Source organism: Ovis aries, chromosome 26 (assembly GCF_016772045.2).
Source record: "Ovis aries strain OAR_USU_Benz2616 breed Rambouillet chromosome 26, ARS-UI_Ramb_v3.0, whole genome shotgun sequence".
In the NCBI taxonomy this organism is placed as follows: Eukaryota; Metazoa; Chordata; class Mammalia; order Artiodactyla; family Bovidae; genus Ovis; species Ovis aries.
In genome coordinates, this window is record NC_056079.1 from 14,044,871 (window position 1) to 14,064,368 (window position 19,498).

Genomic DNA, 19,498 nt, shown 5'->3' on the forward strand with positions numbered 1-19,498 from the left:
CTGGAATGAAGATTGCTGGGAGAAATATCAGTAACCTCAGATATGCAGATGACACAACCCTTATGGCAGAAAGTGCAGAGGAACTAAAGAGCCTCTTGATGAAAATGACAGAGGAGAGTGAAAAGTTGGCTTAAAGCTCAACATTCAGAAAATGAAGATCATGGCATCTGGTCCCATCACTTCATGGGAAATAGATGGGGAAACAGTGGAAATAGTGTCAGACTTTATTTTTGGGGGCTCCAAAATCACTGCAGATGGTGATTGCAGCCATGAAATTAAAAGATGCTTACTCCTTGGAAGGAAAGTTATGACCAACCTAGATAGCATATTCAAAAGCAGAGACATTACTTTGCCAACAAAGGTCCGTCTAGTCAAGGCTATGACGGTGGTCATGTATGGATGTGAGAGTTGGACTGTGAAAAAAGCTGAGCGCCAAAGAATTGACGCTTTTTCAACTGTGGTGCTGGAGGGGACTCTTGAGAGTCCCTTGGACTGCAAGGAGATCCAACCAGTCAATCCTAAAGGAGATCAGTCCTGGGTGTTCACTGGAAGGACTGATGCTGAAGCTGAAACGCCAATATTTTGGCCACCTGATACAAAGAGCTGACTCATTGGAAAAGACTCTGATGCTAGGAGGGATTGGGGGCAGGAGGAGAAGGGGACGACAGAGGATGAGATGGCTGGATAGCATCACTGATTCGATGGACAGGAGTTTGGGTAAACTCCGGGAGTTGGTGATGGACAGGGAGGCCTGACATGCTGCAATTCATGGGGTTGCAGAGTTGGACACGACTGAGCAACCGAACTGACTGAACTGAAATGAAAGATTGTTGGGCTTCCCTAGTGGCTCAGTTGGTAAAGAATCGACCTGCAATGCAAAAGACATGGGTTGATCCCTGGGTTGGGAAGATCCCCTGGAGGAGGAAATGGCAACCTACTGCAGTATTCTTGCTTGATAATGCCATGGACAGAGGAGCCTGCTGGGCTACAGTCCATGGAGTTGCAAGAGCTGGACATGACTTAGCGACTAAACCACCACCAAAGATTGTTTATTGGTTGGATGTCCACCACTACTAGAATTTAATCTCTATTCAAACACCACTTTGTTTTGCTCACTTCCGTACAGCCTTCTAACACTTAGAATCTTAGTGGCAGAGAGTAGGAACTCCATAGCGTTGAATAAATGAATCTATTTTTCTGAACAGAATGTTGGTTTGTGCATATTAAGTCGCTTCAGTTGTGTCTGATTCTTTGTGACCCTATGGACTGTAGCCCACCAGTCTCCTCTGACCATGGGATTCTCCAGGCATGAACACTGGAGTGGGTTGCCATGCCCTCCTCCAAGGGATCTTCCCAACCCAGGGATCGAATCTGCATCTCTTACCTCTCTTGCATTGTCAGAGGGGTTCTTTATCACTAGCGTCACCTGGGAAGCCCTCTTACCCGAACACTACTCCTAAATTACTGTATTAATAACAAGGTCATCAACTATATACCCTCAATTATGCCTCTTCATGAAGCTTTCACCTGGGTTTAGAAAATCCTCAAAGAAAGCAAAGTGATATGTGTTCTCTGAATCTTGGCATTAAATTTAGGGTGACCAAATCCTTCTGGTTTGCCTGCTTTTTTCTCAGTTTTAGCACTGAAATCCCATGACCTGAGCAAACCAAGATGATTAATTGCCCCAGTTAAATTCATGAGGTGGTAAAGAAAGGCATTTGAAATTATACTATTTTAAATCCATCTTGCAAATTAAAGTTTGCAAACACGAATCTTTTAAACCAGCCTGGGGTTTCCTTCCCATGTCACAGCTGTCGTGTGAATGATCGCAGAAGTCATCAGGGTGAAATTTGAGCAATGGCCTTGGGCTGCCTTCTACACTTTTATCAATCTTCTTTTTTGGTTGTGCACTGAGTATGCTACAGCTCAGGGTGCGAAATACAATTAATAGCATATTTCATAATAAAATTTAAAAAACTTGATACAGGAGCTTCCCAGAGAAAAGTTATAGCACTAGATCCTTTGGGAAGGCAAGGGAAATCTGCTTATAATATCATCGGGAGACAGAAAAGTGAATTCTATTGAGAATATTTATGTGAATTCTAGGGATAAATAAATGCTAAGCCATCACAAACCATAAACAATTCCCCCCTCCTCTCCTCCCCTCCCCAGCCTCTAGCGGCTAACATTATCCTGAAATTTCAGACATCGAGTTCAAGTATAATTTGTGATTCAAAATAATGTCTTTGATCTGGTGCATTACTGAGAACTGGAGAATGTGAGCATGCTCAGTTCTACGACCCAAGCTTCCAGTAGATGGATCATGTTGGAGAGTTTCGTTTCCCGATGATTCATGCAGTTGAATGCTTGGATGTTTAAATTTTCAAACATTCCTCTCAACACAAACCGAAACTTAGCGATGCCGTCACCCTGGAGTTTGTTGAGCACCTGCAAAAACAGTTGTGTTGTTAAAATCAACTGTGCCATGTGACGGTGGCGTTTCTCCGGCTGTGTGTGTGAGGGGTTAATGGAGCTGGAGTTGCACAATCCAGCACAATGCATTCCTCAGAAACAGCAAGCGCAGTCTGAACGTGTTTACAAAGCAGATACAGGGAAACTGACCAAGCCACCCGAGGGCAACATGCTTAGGGAACAGAGACACCACTTGGGCTGCTTTTCTTCTTAAGAAATTGCCTAAAGGACTCCAGAAAACTTTTAGACCGTGTGAACTCTGACATGTCCCACATCTCGAGCCTTCCAACCCTTCCATGGAATGACTCAAGTTCTTGGACAGACTTCACGTTTTTGCTCACACTGGCTATTAGGCCTGGCCACTTCCTTCCTTCCAGGCTCTATTTTCGGTAGCAGAACCCCTGCACCTGTTGTTAGCATGGCCGCAGAACCTCAACAAAACCCTGGTCTGTCTGCCCAGCAAGGCCAGGCCTGCCCAAGCCGGGCAGGGGATGGTGTTAGGGTCCAGAGGGCTGGCAGCCTCAGAAGAGAACTGCACGCCCACCATCTTCTTGTGTCTCCTGACCCGAAGCTTTGCCCAGCTGGGGTGCTCCTCCCTGGGTCTGTGGCCAGCCACACTCCCAAGGGCCGGAGCCCAGGGGCCCGGCCCTGTTCTTCTGACACTGGTGTGTGGATCCCAGGGGAGCAGAAGATTCTGGGTGGGGGGGCGGGTGACTGCCTAATTTCCACATGTGGAAGGCCAACATGACTGAGACACAACATGGAGAAGCTTCCAGTCCCACAGAGTGGGGTCCCCTCAGGGAGGGGTCTGCGGCAGCCCGAGAACAGGTGGAGAACGGGTTCCCAGGCCTCTGGGTGGGTCAGGCTCTAGTCCACCGGCTCCAACCATCCTGGCCCAGGGTGTGCCAGGGGGGTGGTATTTCAAGGGGTAGCTGAACACCATGAAGTAAAAACCAGTTTCTGCCTCCATTTCTCTTTGCAAACCAAGGCTGCTACTGAGACTCTGTGTACGGGACACTGCGTGCCAGGACCCCTCTGGGCTACCTGCTTGCAAGCCTCCTAGTGCTTTCTCTTTCCTCAGTAGAAATTTGGCAGAATCGCAGGGGGTTCTTATGTTCACCTTTTATCTGGGTCTGTTTGTCCAAAGCTAGAATAACAAGGGGCTTTTAAAACCTAATGAATTCAACATTCAAAGAATAGCCTCCAGCAAAAGGAATGTCTAGTGTTCCATTAGGGCAGGAGGCCATTTGGGGCTTAACCGTCGTTTCCATTCACATGCAAAATACTTCCAAAAGCACAAGTTGGAAAACTCAGAATCCTGAAACCCAATCACTCATCTTCCTCAATCCTAAAATTTTGATCTCACTAGTGGTTACCTGATAGCCAAATATACTTTAGATTTAGGATGGGGGTAAAAAAACGGATACTGTTTTGGGGTTTGGATGGCCAGGAGATTTGTATTTCTTTTCTGTGTATATTTCTTCTCCTCTATAAATACATTCAAATAGACTAAACACCTCCTTTGGCACTTACTTCCATCAAAACATGGAAAAATGCTATGGCTGAGCATGGATTTATTTAGAAACTTGCAAACGGTGTTCTGGAAGCTCTTTGCGGTTCAGGATGTGCTGGGTTCTTTCAACCTTCGGACTGGGCGGAAGTTCCTGCCACTGGATGCAGAGTTCACAGCTGAACAGGCTCCTCATTATTAAGGGGATGACTCAGGTGCTGGAGCAGAGACTAAGACACTGAACCTGCCAGTTACACACACACACAGATACGCACAGACACACATGCACCCCAAGCCCATCACAAAAGCGTATCAACACACACACACACACACCAAGCCCATCATAAAAGTATATCAGTGCACACACACACACCAAGCCCATCATAAAAGCATATCCACATACACACACCCAAGCCCATCACAATCGCCAGCCAAAAGCAGCACGTGTCCCCAGCACTTCCTGTATCGGACAATGAGGTCTGAGGCTGAGTCCCTGAGATGCCCCGTCTCACTAATTTTTCTTCCTCAGGCCAAGCCCAGGCACGGGGCTCTTTCCCCACACTCCTGGCAAGTGACACTGAGAAACACGACAGAGCATGCCCTTTCTCAGAAATAATTTAAACACCATTCTGGTTCTGCTGCCTTCTTGGCTACGCTCTGTGTGCGTGCCCAGCCGTCTCCGATTCTTTGTGACCTATGGACCGCAGCCCGCCAGGTGCCTCTGTCCGTGGGCTTCTCCAGGTGAGAGTACTGGAGTGGGTTTCCATGCCCTCCTCCAGGGGAATCATCCCGACCCAGGCATCGAACCTGCATCTTCTTGGCCATGGATGGTTATCTTTAGGACCCTCAGGGGTGCATTTCCAGTTCTCCGTCTTCTGTCACCTGGTGAGATGCTGCCCGTCGGTCACAACCGTGCTCCCAGCAGCACACAGAGGGGCCTCTGGGCCCTGCAGAGCTGCCGAGAGGCCTGGAAGTGAGTTGGGGGGTCGGGGGGGCTCCCTCTGTTTGGAAGAGAGAAATGGGTCAAGAGGATCTCCCCTTTGCCCTTTCATCTCCAGGTCACATGACCGAGAGCTGCCTTCCGCTATTGGTTTTTAATTGATTCTGAAGCAGGGTGGCTGAGAAGAAGGATTTAGATCCAAGTTGCAAAGAACTGGACCTGTTTGTCCAGAACCTGGGAGGTGGTGAGGTCTTCAGGGAAGGGCACAGGGCCGAGGAAGACTGGCACCCCTCCTCCCTGCAGCTTCTCCTCTCGCCGAGATTGCAGGGGCTTTTCGTGAAGGGGAGGTAAACCCACTGTCACCTGGGTGCTCCTCATGGGAGCAGCCAACCGTCCAGCCTGGCATTTCAGCCACAGCACAGCAACCAGTAACATGCTTCAGTTCATTTTTTGTTCAGGGCTGGATAATTTTATGGCTACTAATTCTATCTGCAGCCACACACAGAGGGAGGTATAAAATTAGCCCTTTGTCCTTTCACTGAAGGAAGCTTTTCAAATATTAACCCAGCAATCTCCTGCACAAGCCCCAGAGGTAACAGGGAGGGGGCTGAGGCTCCATAGGTTGATTTTACGGACACGGTGGAAGCTTGAGGGGTGAGCCGGGCGGCTTTCCCGAGGTCACGGACTTGGTGATAGAGTCTGGGATTCTGCAGTTCACATTTCTCACTCGAAAAGATATGCCTTGGGCTGAGGCCCCAGGTCTTAGAAAGAAGACTGAGACAGGAGGAGTCCAACAAATATCTCCTGTTACGAAAAATGTCTTATCCGTGAGCTTGGGATGTGACATAAATACAGAATTTTAATCATATATTTAAGAACAAGAAAAACACAGATGTACATGGAATTTGCTAACAGTAGAGAGCAGTGGAAAGGGGGAAAAAGACTCCCTCCATAATCACACCAGCCTCGGACACTTACTACCCGTGAGGCTTTGCATAAAGGCATTTTCCTTTCCAGTCTCCGTTTCTTCCCTGTGAAATGGAGATAAATCTCTATCCTGTGCACAACCTTGATGAGTGAAGAGGTGAAAGCTTCACGTAAGACAACATTCAGCACAGGATCTAGCTGCGGGCAAACACCCAGCAGAGGAAGGCATCCATAGCCTCAGGGCTTCCCAGGTGGCTCAGATCCTAAAGAATCTGCCTGCAATGCAGGATACCTGTGTTGGGAAGATCCCCTGGAGAATCCAGTATTCTTGCCTGGAGAATCTCATGGACAGAGAAGCCTGGTGGGTTACAGTCCATGGGGTCACAAAGAGCCGGACACGACTGAATGATTAACACAAAGGAAAAGGAAAGGGGGAAAGTTCCAGTCCACCGGAAGAAATGATACCCTGCCAGTCCTGTCCCATGACTGTCCTCTAAGGTACACACAGACAAAGCCAGGCGTGATGCCCATTAAAAATTTAACTATATGTCATATTCATTTATTATCAATCCACAGGATAATTTGATTGCTACATGAGCTCATAAAAGCTTTTTCACCTTTACAAAATTAAAAAAAAAAATGTGCCACAAGGATGTAATAACTGCCGATAAACAAGAAAAGGAATCTTAAAATTATAAATTTGCTGTAGAAAAGATAAAAAACAATTATATTTTCTTTAGAATTTTACCTTGAATAAAATATTCCCCTGTATAAAAAATAAAAAAGCTTGCTCTGGTTAGAATTAGAGTATTTTTGTCTTCAAATCTGAGAATTTGCATAATCTTTCCAGGATAGTTTTCCTTTGTACCGCGTGGCATTCAAGCATAGCAGATTAGAAAGATTTTCTCTTTTTTTGTTGTTGTTGTTTTTTTTTAAAGCAGTCTTTTAAAATGGGACATTGGTGGAGAAGTTCATTTTCTTCTCCTCCTCAGGGATGTGGAACATGGCCTTTGAGGGGAGCAAGAGGAGGAAAGAAAATGAATGGGAGAGGAGGGGAGGGGAGGAGATGAAGGGAAAGAGATGGGAGGGGAAGGGAAGGGAAGGGATGAAGGGTCAGGGCTGGGAGGGGAGGAGAGAAGGATAGGGAAGGGGGTGCTGACTGTGCTGTGAAACAGAGCAGGATCACAAGAAGGTCTATCTGTAAGTGCTTTTAAGATAAGGTGCAGAAGCAGACTGCAACGTCGCTAGTACTGCCCTATGTACATATTCACAAGAATAAAAAATTCCAGCTAGTTCACATTTTCTCCTCCGTGTGGAGGCATTCATTCCACCATGCTGGCCTTGACCACAGGCAACGCAGCACCTCACTGCCCATATGGGGGTTGGTCCTATGACGTCCTTGAACTTGAGGGAGCAGCCCTGGGAGATCCAGCAGGCTCTAGAGATAACGCGTCTACCAAGAAGCTGGAGTCCTGAGTTAAAAAGAAGCTCCAGTACTGGAGTTGGACACAGCAATCAATGTTCTATTTTGTCAAGGCTTTTTCCCTTAAGATTCGTCTAAAACAGGTGTCAGAGAGAAAAATAAAATACAAACAAACGATAAACACAAAGCCAAGAAATCCCGACAACCACCAGGGGAAGTCGTAGGCTTATTAGTAGCTCTTGACGCGGGCCTGGGTGATGTCTGACGTCTTCTTGATGACGCTGGCCCGGGTCTCCCGGTCTGGGCGGCTGCTGCTGGGCGTGGGGCTCATGGGGGGGGCGAGGGGGAGGTCTGGGAACGGGGGCCAGGAGCTGTTGTAAGGCACCGGGCAGCTCTCCTCTTTGATGGTGACCTGGAGGTCGGGCTTGTTGGACGTGACGAAGGTGGCCATGCTGGGCAGTAGGTACGTGCTCCGCGGCCCCATGTTGCTGAGGTACTGTTTGCCTTCAACGTTCCTCTTCCGCCAGTGTGGCCGACCCTTGCAAAGAAAAGAATGATGACAGGTATTTCCTCTGCCCTTTCTCCAGTGGCTTTTTAAAACCCAGCCCCTTCTCCCCACGTGTTAAGTGTCTGAATTTAAGAGGCATGGAATAAACGAGAAGCTGAGTGACTCCACATCCTTGAACTGAGATCCATCCCCAGTCACACATGCCCCCCAAACACGGTTTCTCTCCCCCTCCCTCTTTTATTTTCAATCATCAATGCCCGTCGCCCACCTCCCAGAAATCTAGCCGAGGCTATTCTATGAAGGCAGGAAAATGAAGCTGCAGCTTGGTTTCTGGTTCCCCTCTAATGCCAAGCTGCCTGGCCTGATTGGCAGGAAGCTCTGGGCCAGGATGGCTGGTGCGAGAGAGCGGCCAGGTCTTCACAATGGCCCCATCGGATCCCTGAGTCCAGCTGCAGTGTTTTAGAGGGAGGCGAGTGAGGTGCTCAGTAACAGACAGGGAATGCCCCTGGGTCGCTTTCAAATGGGTGCAGTTCAGAGCTCCAGCGTGCTGCCAACAGCTAGCTTCAAGGTGCGGGCGCCATTCAGGGAAGGAGCTAGAATTCTGACCTTGAAGAAACAGGGTCCAAATGTGCGAACACCTGAGCCTGCTGTCTTTTCAGAATTCCCAGGCTATCCTTGGAAGCAGTTCGCACCCTGGGAAATCGCTAATGCAAACAACCGCTAGGCAGTCTGTCTGTCTATAACTGACTCAAACACAGACACAAGGCAGGCTTCACAGGAATGCCTTCGCTCACCAGAGCCGTTGGCTGCCACTGTCAAGAGCCCAGCCAGAGAAAGGAGAACAGGAGAGGGACTCAGAATCCGACTGAACACGCACCTGGCCGGTGGGCATGGATGGCGGGTGGCAGGGACTCTAGGGACCTGGAGAGCTGCTCCGGCTTAAAGCACTTCCTGACATTGACCTCTCATCACTGCCCAGGGCCACCTGGACCTTCTATTTCTGCCCGAGAATTAGGATGTTTATGGCACTAAGAACATCAGCGTTTCCTGGCTTTTTCCTGCCGTCACAGCCTCCTTTCTTACTGAGACATCTCTCACTCTCTGCCCTCCCATTCTTCCCAAAGCCTCATTTTGTAAGCTGAAATCCAAAAGCACTGTCAATTTTACATTACGTATATTTCACCACCACCACCCAAAAAAACAAAAAAGCCACAAATGAAACTCATGATCAAAGAAAAGAACCTTCACTAGCCACGAGGAAACCACCGTGCTGGTTGGGAAGGCTCCGTCCCAGCACCTGCTGGCGAGAGCGGCCCCGCCATGCTTACCTCCGAGCTCTCTTCGTCACTGGGCACGCTATCGGTAGTTTCGCTTTCTGTTCACAGAGAGAAAAACACAGGCCCATCATTCCTGCCGCTCAAACTGTTTGGAGACTCAGGCAGTGTTTTAAAAAATATGTATCAGCAACTTTTTCTTCCAAAGAAGTGGGTCACTAAATTCATAACCTCCGTCTCCTTCGCTCAGGTCAAACGCGAGTGCATGGGAGGTGCTGGGCAGAATCGGAATTCTCTCGTTCTGCCCCTTCGGAGAAAAGGTTGAGAGTGGAGGGATGGCTCATTTTCCCAGGGCCAGGCTACGTTTATTCATGGTCTCTGCTTCCCAGGGTGGGGTGCTGGGCCCCAGGGTGCCCGTCTGCCCCCCGGTCCTCTGCCAGCTCCCGCCTCCGTGTCAGGCCCTTTCCTTGAGGCTGCTCCATCCAGGCCCCACACCATCCGTGGCAGCTGGTTCATTTAAATCCCAGCCCAGTCTCCCCAGGTCCCTCCTTTCCAGCCCAGTCTCCTCCCAGCCCCTCAGCGCTGATATCCTGGAAGGATAAAGGGGTTTATCTTCCCCCTGGCTTGCTGTGGATGCACAGATTCTAGGGGGGTTCCCGTGAGCCTCAGCTGCCGTGTTTACCTCCTCGTGGGGTTCCCTCCTCCGGAGGGCAGGAGGGGCCCGTGACTTGCTCTGAAACCAACGGAACGCGGCGGAGGCGACGGGCTGTATGCGATCACATTACATAAGCCTGAAACCCCGTCTAATGAGGCGACGACCTCCCTGGCTGGCCTTGAGGGGGCAGGCCGCCACGTCAGGGAGGCACCCGGACAGACAACCGAGGGGCTGCTTCCAGGCTGACAACCTGCCAGGAACTACATTCCAGCCCGCGCTGTGTGAGCCTGGGAGCAGACCCTCCCAGATCCCATCCTCAGATGCGACAGCCGCCCTGGCCCAGAAATGGACTGCAGGTCTCTGCAAAGAATGCCCGGAGCCGAAGACCCAAGCCAAGTCACGCCTGCTCTCCTGACCCTCAGCAACTGTGGGATGATAAAGTGTGTTGTGTTCAGGCACTAAGTTCGTAGTTGTAGGCGGCAACAGACGACAACTCAGTCACCACCCTGATTCAGCCTGCCGGCTGTGAGAGACAGAGCAAGTGACTTGACTTCACGGAGGCACAGTTTTCCCCATCTGTAAAATGGGAATAGAAGCCCCTTCCAAAGAGGATGCTGTGCTCAGCCCAGGGCTCAGCACACATCCAGTAAATGCTAGAGCGCCTATGTCCTGAGCTCACTAGCCTCCTTCAACACTGGATCTGTACCACATACTCGGGGAACAGAATCAGGCAACAAACTAGAGGTGATATCACCTGTGCACAGAATACAAGGTTGTTTTTTTTTTTTTTCAAGTAATTTACCAGTGTTCTTTTTTTATTTTTAAAAAAATATTTATTTATTTATTTTTGGCTGGGCTGGGTCTTCATTGCTGTGCAGACTTTTCTCTAGTCGCAGGGAGGAGGGGCTACTCCACAGTTGCGGTGCGTGGGCTTCTCATTGCGGTGGCTTCTCTCGTTGCAGAGCACGTGCTCCAGGTATACAGACTTCTGTGGCTGCAATTCCTGGGCTCTAGAGCACAGGCTCAGTAGTTGTGGCGCACAGGCTTAGTCACTCTGCGGCATGTGGGATCTACCTGGACCAGGGATCAAACCTGAGTTTCCTGCATCGGCAGGTATTAATATATTCTTCACCACTGAGTCACCAGGGAATCCCCAAGATTTCAAGTAAAAATAATTTTAAAAAAATGTTTACGCAAACTACCTTTGATTATTTTTAAGTAAAAAAAATTTTAAGTGTCTCAAATACTAAATTGATGGCACGCAGTTTTTCAGGGTTCACAACATCGAGAAATGAACGCACAGAAGGGAGAACTTCCAAAATACAGGGACACTTAGAGGTCACCCTCGGGGTCACTCACTTTACAGACAAGGCCTGAAGGGAAGCCGTATTAGTGAATGTTTATGGGGTTAGTCGGAGAAGGCAATGGCAACCCACTCCAGTACTCTTGCCTGGAAAATCTCATGGAAGGAGGAGCCTGGTAGGCTGCAGTCCATGGGGTCTCGAAGAGTTGGACACAACTGAGCGACTTCACTTTCACTTTTCACTTTCATGCACTGGAGAAGGAAATGGCAACCCACTCCAGTGTTCTTGCCTGGAGAATCCCAGGGACAAGGGAGCCTGGTGGGCTGCTGTCCGTGGGGTCACACAGAGTCGGACACGACTGAAGGGACGCAGCAGCAGCAGCAGCAGCATGGGGTTAGTGAGGCGTGGGCCAGCACTTTGCCTGCAGGTCTCGTTCAGTCTCTCAAGGACCCTAAGTCAGGAAGCAGGTCCTGTCACCCCACCCCTCCCTCATTGGACAGAAGATCTTGTGTGTTCTCATGGCTTCTACTCCTTCCACTCCAAACGTACAAAGGCCCTGGCCTCCAGCCTCCAACCCTGCTGGTGGCATGGCTGTGACCAGGTAGCCCCCAAGCCCAGACGGAGCCCTTCCGACCACACAGAGCACCAGTCTTAGACCAGCCCCCTCCACGAAACTAAAGGCTAGGGAACAAACAGACAAACTGAGGCACAGAATCATTCTGCAAAGAAGCTGAAAGTGATGACCCGGGGCCCACTCTGGGGCCTCTTAGCACCGTTCTCGGTCACTGTACTTCAGTGACTTCACCCAGGCCTGAGCCATTGCAGACAGCTGACCACCCGCAGCCAGAAAACTGGCCTGTCCAGCAGAGGAAGCAGACTCCCGGGAAGCCTTCACCCTCTTTATCAGGGCAAACCAGCAACGCCAGGCACAAGAGACCCTTCCCCACCAAAACACGCTATTGTAAAAACAACGGCAAGGGAAAGCACCCCTCCTGGCTTAATCTTCCAGCTATCCCAGGACTCCGAAGAGGAGACAGAAATCAGTGGCTGCCACTCCCAAGAAGAAAGCGGAACAGAGAAGTTGAGAAACCAGCTCAAGTGTGATGGTCTGAGTCAGTGCAGGGAGAGAAGACAGACCAGCTTTCTGATCCCTGGGCCCCGGGCACTGAGGCTCTCCTGCAGCTCCGACCTCCCATGAAACTTCAAGATCCCCTTTCCGTTTTGAGTGTTAGCTTCTTTGGGTTCCAAAGTCGAGGTTTCTCTTCCTTTCCTGTAGGTCCAGCCCCTCCAATTCCTCCTAATCACCCTCCAGAAATACTTCATCTTCTGTTCCTCTCCCCTTCAAATAAGCACAGGATGCCACCAGGCTTATTGGAAATGGGCAAAAAGCAGCAGGGAATTGAGTCACCAATGCGTGAAGGCTTGGGATGCAGTCTCTGGGAAGACTCTGTGCTGGGACCTGGCATGACCATAAACGGGACCAGAATGTTATCCACTTGTAAGTACAACTTCAGGGAAACTGCTATCCCAGACAAGAGGAGACACACATGCTCCAAACTTCTGTTTTCAGCTGATACAAGTGTTAATGGAAGAGCATCATTTCTAAAGGAAGGTCAATTCCCTCTGAAGCAGTTTGGAAGAATCTCCATATTAGCAAACTGAGATTTTTACGTATTTATTTTTTTAAAATATTTTCTTGGATGCTCCGCATGGCATGTGGGATCCTAGTTCCCGGACAAAGGCTCGAACCCCTGGCCTTTGCATTGGAAGCGTGCAGTCTTAACCACTGGACCATCAGGAAGTCCCTGATTTTTCTAGTTTTTAGTATTTAAAAGAATGGCCTCGAGTGCCTTCAGCTTAGGAGCAAAGGATGCTTGAAGCCCCAGCCTGAGGATCTCAAACCCTTCTCTCTAGAAGAACAGAGGTACTTCCAGTGACTCCTGGGTCACTGGCTCAAAGTGCTTTGTTGGGGGCCACGCATACCTGTTTTCCTCTGTTTTCTTGGGTTTTACTTCACCACTGGTATTTTCACAAAACTAACAAGTTCACGGCAGCTGCCGCTTCCAAATCAATATTGTTGCTGACACATCAATATGAGTTGTTTTATTTTTCCTTTTCATTAGTTTCAGTTTGGTTTTTTATTTGCTTTGAGTAAAATGGAATTGAAAAAAAAGGGGGAGTTGCCTCCTAAGCATGGTCTGAGTAAGTTGTAGTGTTTACAGAGTAATAGCAGGCACCTAAGCAGTTTGATTGATCTTTCTGGTCTCTGTTTTCCCAGAAGCAACCGGGGTGAGAGGGAAGAGGGAGGTTCGGGTGCTCCCTTCAGGACCTGCAGTTTTACAATGATGCTAGTCTTAGGCTCCCTCTCCATGTAGCCTGGTTTCTTTCTTTCTTTTTTGTTTTCTGCTCTATTTTTTTTTTTGGCTGTGTGGCCTGGCATGCAGGATCTTAGTTCCCTGACCAGGGATCAAACCCATGTCCCCTGCAGGGGAAGCACGTAGTCTTAACCAATGGACCACTAGGGGAGTCCCCTTAGCCCAGTTTTTATTGCCAGACCTTCTTAGGAACATGATTTGGAAGGAGACAACATGTCTTCAGTCACAGCCCTTTTGCACAATGACATCTTGGTACATTTTCTGGAAGAGTTGTTCAACAAGTTTTATTAGTAAGATTGACAAGGATTCTTTTCCCTCGATCACTTCCTCCATGACTTTCACTACAAGTCTCAATGAAAAGGTTCAAATCAGAGCCCTCTTTTAAAATATATATATATATATTTATTTCTGTATTTGGCTGCTGTGGTGTGTGGGATCCTTTGTTACGGGATGCAGGCTTCTCTCCAGTTGCAGCACACAGCTTAGTTGCTCCACAGCATGTGGAATCTTAGTTCCCCAACCAGGGATCAAACTTGCATCCCATGCATTAGAAGGCAGATTCTTAACCACTGGACCACCAGGCAAGTTCTTCGAACTTGAGTCCTCTTAAAGCACTTTTCTTTTTGCTGTACCCAACAAACACAAGCCTGCTCCAGTTTCCTGAAGGGCCCAAAGTCTTTTCTGCTGGTGGCTGGTCTCCCTTCTCTCAGTTATCACAAATCAATCCTTTGTCTTCTGCCTTCTTCTCCATCCTCTCATCCAGCCTTTCCCCCAATACTAATGTGATTTCTCTTACTAAACCACCAACAACATAATAAATAATCCCTGTTCACACACCGGAATCTTTAAAAATAAAAAGGACTCTTCTCTAGAGTTTCCCAAGGTTGGGCTTTGGGACGTCCGGTCCCAGAATAAATTTTCATGAATCCAACTAAAATTTCACGTTGTCTTCAAACAACATAATGCAAGTGTGCGTGTTCAGTAGTTAAGTCATGTTCGACTCTTTTGTGACTCCATGGACTGCAGTCCACCAGGTTCCTCTGTCCATGGGATTTCCCAGGCAAGAATACTGAAAAGGGTTGCCATTTCCTCCTGTAGGGTCTCTTCCCAACCCACGGGTTGAACCCACGTCTCCTGTACTACAGGCAGACTACTTACCACTGAGCCACCAGGGAAGCCCACAGCGCAAGTACGTCCACTCAAAGAAACTGTCCCTTTTTTTGCTCAACATCACATTTAGACCACGGAGAAGACTGACTTGCAACAATGAATGTGGTTTTTGTAATACTACTGGGATTCTATTTCAATGATCAGTAAGAAGGAAAAAAATAGCAAACAACTGCCTCCAAATACCAGTTTCCTAAATGAATGAAAGTGGTTAGAGGAGGCTGAAATTCACTTGAATAGTCCAAACAAAGGGACCCTGTCATGAAAAACAGGCAAACAGCCTATTTTTTTGTGGAGACCATAAACTTTAAAAAGGAACACAACCAAGAAGCTGTCTTTCCTAGCAGCAAGCTATGGAATTCCTGACTGAAAGATTTTAGCTACCCATGGTCAGGAACAGGTAAGTTTCTGGTGTGTCCTGGGTTCTAGAAAAGTAGTAGTGATGACTTACCTTGGCTCTATCCAATAAGCCTCCCTGCAAAGGGTTCTGGAGAATTCAGACAATGAAAACAATGGAAAGAAATAAAGGCCAGGCTGAAACACCAGGCTCTGAGCAAACCCCCGCTGCCTGCCAGCCTGGCACTAAAATCCTTCTTTTCAAATCTTGCAAATGTCCTGAAAAGGGTAGTGACATTTTCATTTCTCTCTGCATGAATCAGCTGTTCTTGGGATTCTTCTGCGAAGGCAAAATGCTACTGCTGGCAGAACAGCAAGAAGAGGCCCTTCCAGAATCCCCAAGAACACTTCAGAAAACTCTTACTCAACAGATAAATAGAAAAGTTGATTCTAAAGCACTAACCCCTTTAAAAACAAAACAAACAAACAAACAAAAAACGATGTAATAATGCCTACAGTGCATGAGACACCAAGTCACACATTTTCAGCCATGGTCAGGGAAACAAAAGCAAAGTGGCTGAGAGTTTCAGGTTTCAGTTATCTCCACTGTAAAATCAGGGCAAAAACACTTGGCTCTGCCTCCTCTGGTTGGCCCTTGAGATCCTGGCATGTGGACTGCTCTGAATGGCAGAGCCCCTCGAGTTCCTGCAGGGCAGCATGGCAGTGCAAGGGCTAAGAACAGTATCAGCCACGCGTGGGTCCCACTGTGCAACAGGTTGTCCATCTCTGGACACACTGCTTCACCCCAGCAGCCTTAGATACTTAATTTTTAAAGACATAATAATGACAGTACCCAGGGTTATTCTCCTGACAATTAAATAAGCCAGTCAACATCAAGCACTTAGCATAGTTTCCAGGGCACAACGAACACGCAACAAACAGTATCGTTACAGTTTCTATTACAGGGACTAGTACACACAGGAGTTCAAAATATGTTTCATGAATAAATAACTGATGACAAGCTTAGCCTGTTTGGCAGATTATAGGCCTCTTGTAGCCAAGGTTGCTTCTCACTTTCCTTTTATGTTTGCAGCACAAAAGAAAGTCAGGACCTTGAGGACATTCTGCGAAGTGAAATAAGCCAGTCACAAATGAACCAATACTGTATGATTGCACTTATATGAGGTACATAGAGTAGCCAAATGCAGAGAGACAGAAAGTAGAAGGGGGACTGCCAAGGGGCTGGGTCGGGGGGCAGGGGATGGGGAGTTACTGTATGTCAGGCACGAAATTTCAGTTTTGCAAAGTGGAAGAGTTCTAGAGATGGACGGGGTGCTCCTTGCACAACACTGTGAAGGCACTGAATGCCGCTGAAACGTGCACTTAAAAATGGCTGAAGTGGGGGGACCTCCCTGGCCGTCCAGTGGTTACGACTTCTCGCTCCCACAGCAGGGGGCATGGGTTCATCCCTCCGCGAGGAACCAAGATCCCACATGGCACAGAGCATGGCCAAAAAAAAATCATAACAAAAAGGCTAAAGTGGTAAATGTTATACTACGGATATTTCACCACAATTGAAAAAAATTAAGTTGACATGGAAGCAAGTTGGGGTTCAGGAAGCAGAAGGTTAATTTAGGGGCTGCTAATGTACAAACAATGTGTCACATGAATCCACCTAATTCTGAAGCCGACTCTGTGCCAGTCACTGGGGTGGTGCCCAGACTGAAGGACAGGCTACTGGCAGGACATAAAGAGCCCTGGGAAGAATTCCTGACCTGAGCGACTGTGGTTATCCATCAGAGGACATCCACTTTTTACCTGTAGTATCTGCAAGGAATAACCCTGACTCAGACCTTACATTTCATAATTATAACCGAGTCCCAAAAAGTCAAGTGGAGATCATCAGAAGGAGGACGTAAGACGTAATATTGGTGGAGGAAGGGAGCCACCACTTTATCCTCTAAGGATGGGAGAGCCCGCTGAATCTGGTCCTAACACTGTGACATCGGGGCCAATTTCTGCCAGTCTGGGGACATTCCCTAGAGAGTTCAAAATGCCCAATGAGAAGCTCTGCTAAACTGAAGAAGTGGAACCTATGTGGAGATGACAAGGAAACTTGGCAGAACGAGAGAATGGAACGTGGGGTCTGCAGATTCAGTTCAAGTTCTGACCCAAACACTTACTGGCCTGGAGCAATCCCTTCACTTCCCTTCACTTCCGATGAAGGAACTGCAAGAGGTGATCCCTAAGGTCCTACCCAGGTGGGACAAACTCAGATCCCATGAAAAACACCCTTCCAAATTTCTGATAATGTGTACAAATAAAACAGACACAGATGAACTGTTACACTGGCCAAAACTTTCGTTCAGGTTTTTCTGAAACATCTTTCTATAACATCTGTAAAATCGAACATACTTCCCCCCCAAAGAAATCTTCTAATTTATAAGTCATGTGTGAATATGTTATGGGCGATCAAGTGAAATGTGACCAAGACGTGGTACTGTGAACAAGTGTCTAAGAAAATGTTGCTTGAGAACATTAAAGCCAGAGTAATTCCAGCCAGAGTAATCCTTAGGACGGAGGAGAGGTTCTCTGCTGTGCTGGCAAAATGTGTTAGACTAAAGGACCTCCCTGCCTTGTTCCTTGTTCAGTGGCAGAGATTCTGACCCACCCACCTCCTTACCTGCGTAGGAAGACACGGGGGAGATCTGCAGGGGGTAGAGCTCACTCATGCTGACTGGCTGCTCATCGCTCTCGGTGGTCACCTCCACAACTTGGCAGATGTCCGGTGGGTTAGTGACAATCTCTTGATCCTCATAGGTGCCGTCCAGATGTGACTGTCCTACAACTTTAAAGAAAAGACGGCCATCATGTGCCACCATCCCCAGCCTACACCATCCTGGCACGCACTCTCAAGCAAGAAAACCTCCCCCGAGAGAGCCCAGGAGCTGGAGTCCCAGTTATCAAATGTCATCTGCCATGAAATAAGAACAAGCCTTCGCTTTGGGTTAATGTCCCTGGAGAAGCAGCTTGCCAATAACCTGGCTCCCCAAGGCTGAAATAGCCCTGCCAACGGTGCTCACGTGTGGCAGCACCCCAAACTCAACCTGCCCAGGGCCAAGGCTGCAGGAGCAGGGGCCGCATCCAGACCTACCCCAGGGTGCAAGAGGGAACACTGCTTCGAACCTGACCCGTTTCTCTTCTCTGCTCCTCCTCTAAAGGAAGCTGCTGTGCTAGTTTCTGGGTCCTGGGGTCCAGAGAGCTCATCAAACTTTAATAAAGTGGAAGGACCACCAAAATCCACCCTATTGTGTCATGTCTAGCTGTGGGATGCTCTGTTCATACTCTCCGCCCTCCTCCTCCTCTGCAGGCAAAGGATGTCATATCGGAACGACTGAAAAGACTGCCTTCCCAGTTCTAACACACCTTCGCAGCATCAGCTCCTCAAGACACTTGACAGGATGACCACCTTGGCTCTGAATCCTGCCTCAATCTTTTTTTAAATCAAGCTTTTCAGTTTGAGATCACTGGAGAGTCACGTGCAGTTGAGAGATAATACGGAGATCCTGCACACCCTTTGCCATGTGTCCTCCAAAGGTAACACCTGATAAAACTATCATACGGTATCAGGATATTGACACTGATAATCATGCGTCTTGTTCAGATTTCCTTGTTTCACTTGTACCCCTTTGTGTGTGTTTGTGTGTATACTTAGTTCTGGCAATTTCATTACACACGTGGTTTCATATAGCCACCACCACAGTCAAAACACCCAACAGTCTAATCACCACAAGCATCTTCTATAACCGTTATCCACCGTCCTTCAGCCTCCTCCGCTTGTTTCTAACCCCTGACATCCGCTCATGTGTTTCCCGTTTCTGTAATTTTTGTCGTTTCAAGCATGCCTCACAGATGAACTCACACAGTAACCTTTTGAGATGGGCTGTTTTCACTCAGCATAATTCCCTGGAGATTCATCCAAGTTGTTGTGTTTATCAGTAGTTGGTTACTTCACACTGTTGAGTAATATTCCATGATGTGGATGTACCATGGTCTGTTTTTATTCACCCACTGAAGGACTTGTTGTATGTTCCATTCTTTGGCTATTATAAATAAAGCTGCTGTGACCATTCATGCAGTTTTTATCTGAACGTAAGTATCCGTCTTTGGGACAAAGGCATAGGAGGGCAATTGCTGGATCACGTGGTAATTAGAGGTTTAGTTTTACAAAATGCTGCCAAAGTAGCGTACAGAACAGCTATACCATTTTACGTTCACACCGGCAATGTATGGATGAGCTCACTGATGCACATTTTCGCCAGATTTTGGTGTCATCACTACTTTTTGACTTTACTCATTCTGATACATGTTGGTGATACCTCATCGTGGTTTTAATCTGAATGCCCCTAATGCCCTGTCCCACTTTCAAACAGAGCAGACCATATACTTCTGTTGGCAACTGACTGGATGGAATATCCCTGAAAACTGGCACCCATAAGCAAACGGGACCGACATTTTCCCAAGGGCCCCTCTCAAAGCACTCCATACCCATAATCAATGTTTTGCTCGTGAGTAAAGCTCAACATTCAGAAAATGAAGATTATGGC

General features: G+C 48.0%; 1 protein-coding gene across 10 annotated transcripts in view; it reads right to left on the bottom strand.

The window, feature by feature from the left end:
- Positions 1-6,379: 6,379 nt before the first annotated feature.
- The window catches only part of IRF2 (interferon regulatory factor 2), an 83,566-nt gene continuing 70,447 nt past the window's right edge, over positions 6,380-19,498 (bottom strand). For 5 of the 10 annotated variants that reach the window (XM_012105645.4, XM_042241211.1, XM_042241210.1 and 2 more), the window contains 3 exons: positions 17,575-17,739; positions 9,109-9,155; positions 6,380-7,810 (listed from right to left, as the gene is read on the bottom strand). In XM_012105645.4, coding sequence (XP_011961035.1) covers positions 7,502-7,810; positions 9,109-9,155; positions 17,575-17,739 — 521 coding nt within the window. In that variant the 3' untranslated portion in view covers positions 6,380-7,501. Of the gene's footprint in view, positions 7,811-9,108; positions 9,156-10,454; positions 10,784-12,831; positions 16,016-17,574; positions 17,740-19,498 lie in introns of those variants that run through there. The other 5 variants (NM_001009740.1, XM_060406889.1, XM_060406888.1 and 2 more) reach the window with 5 other exon arrangements.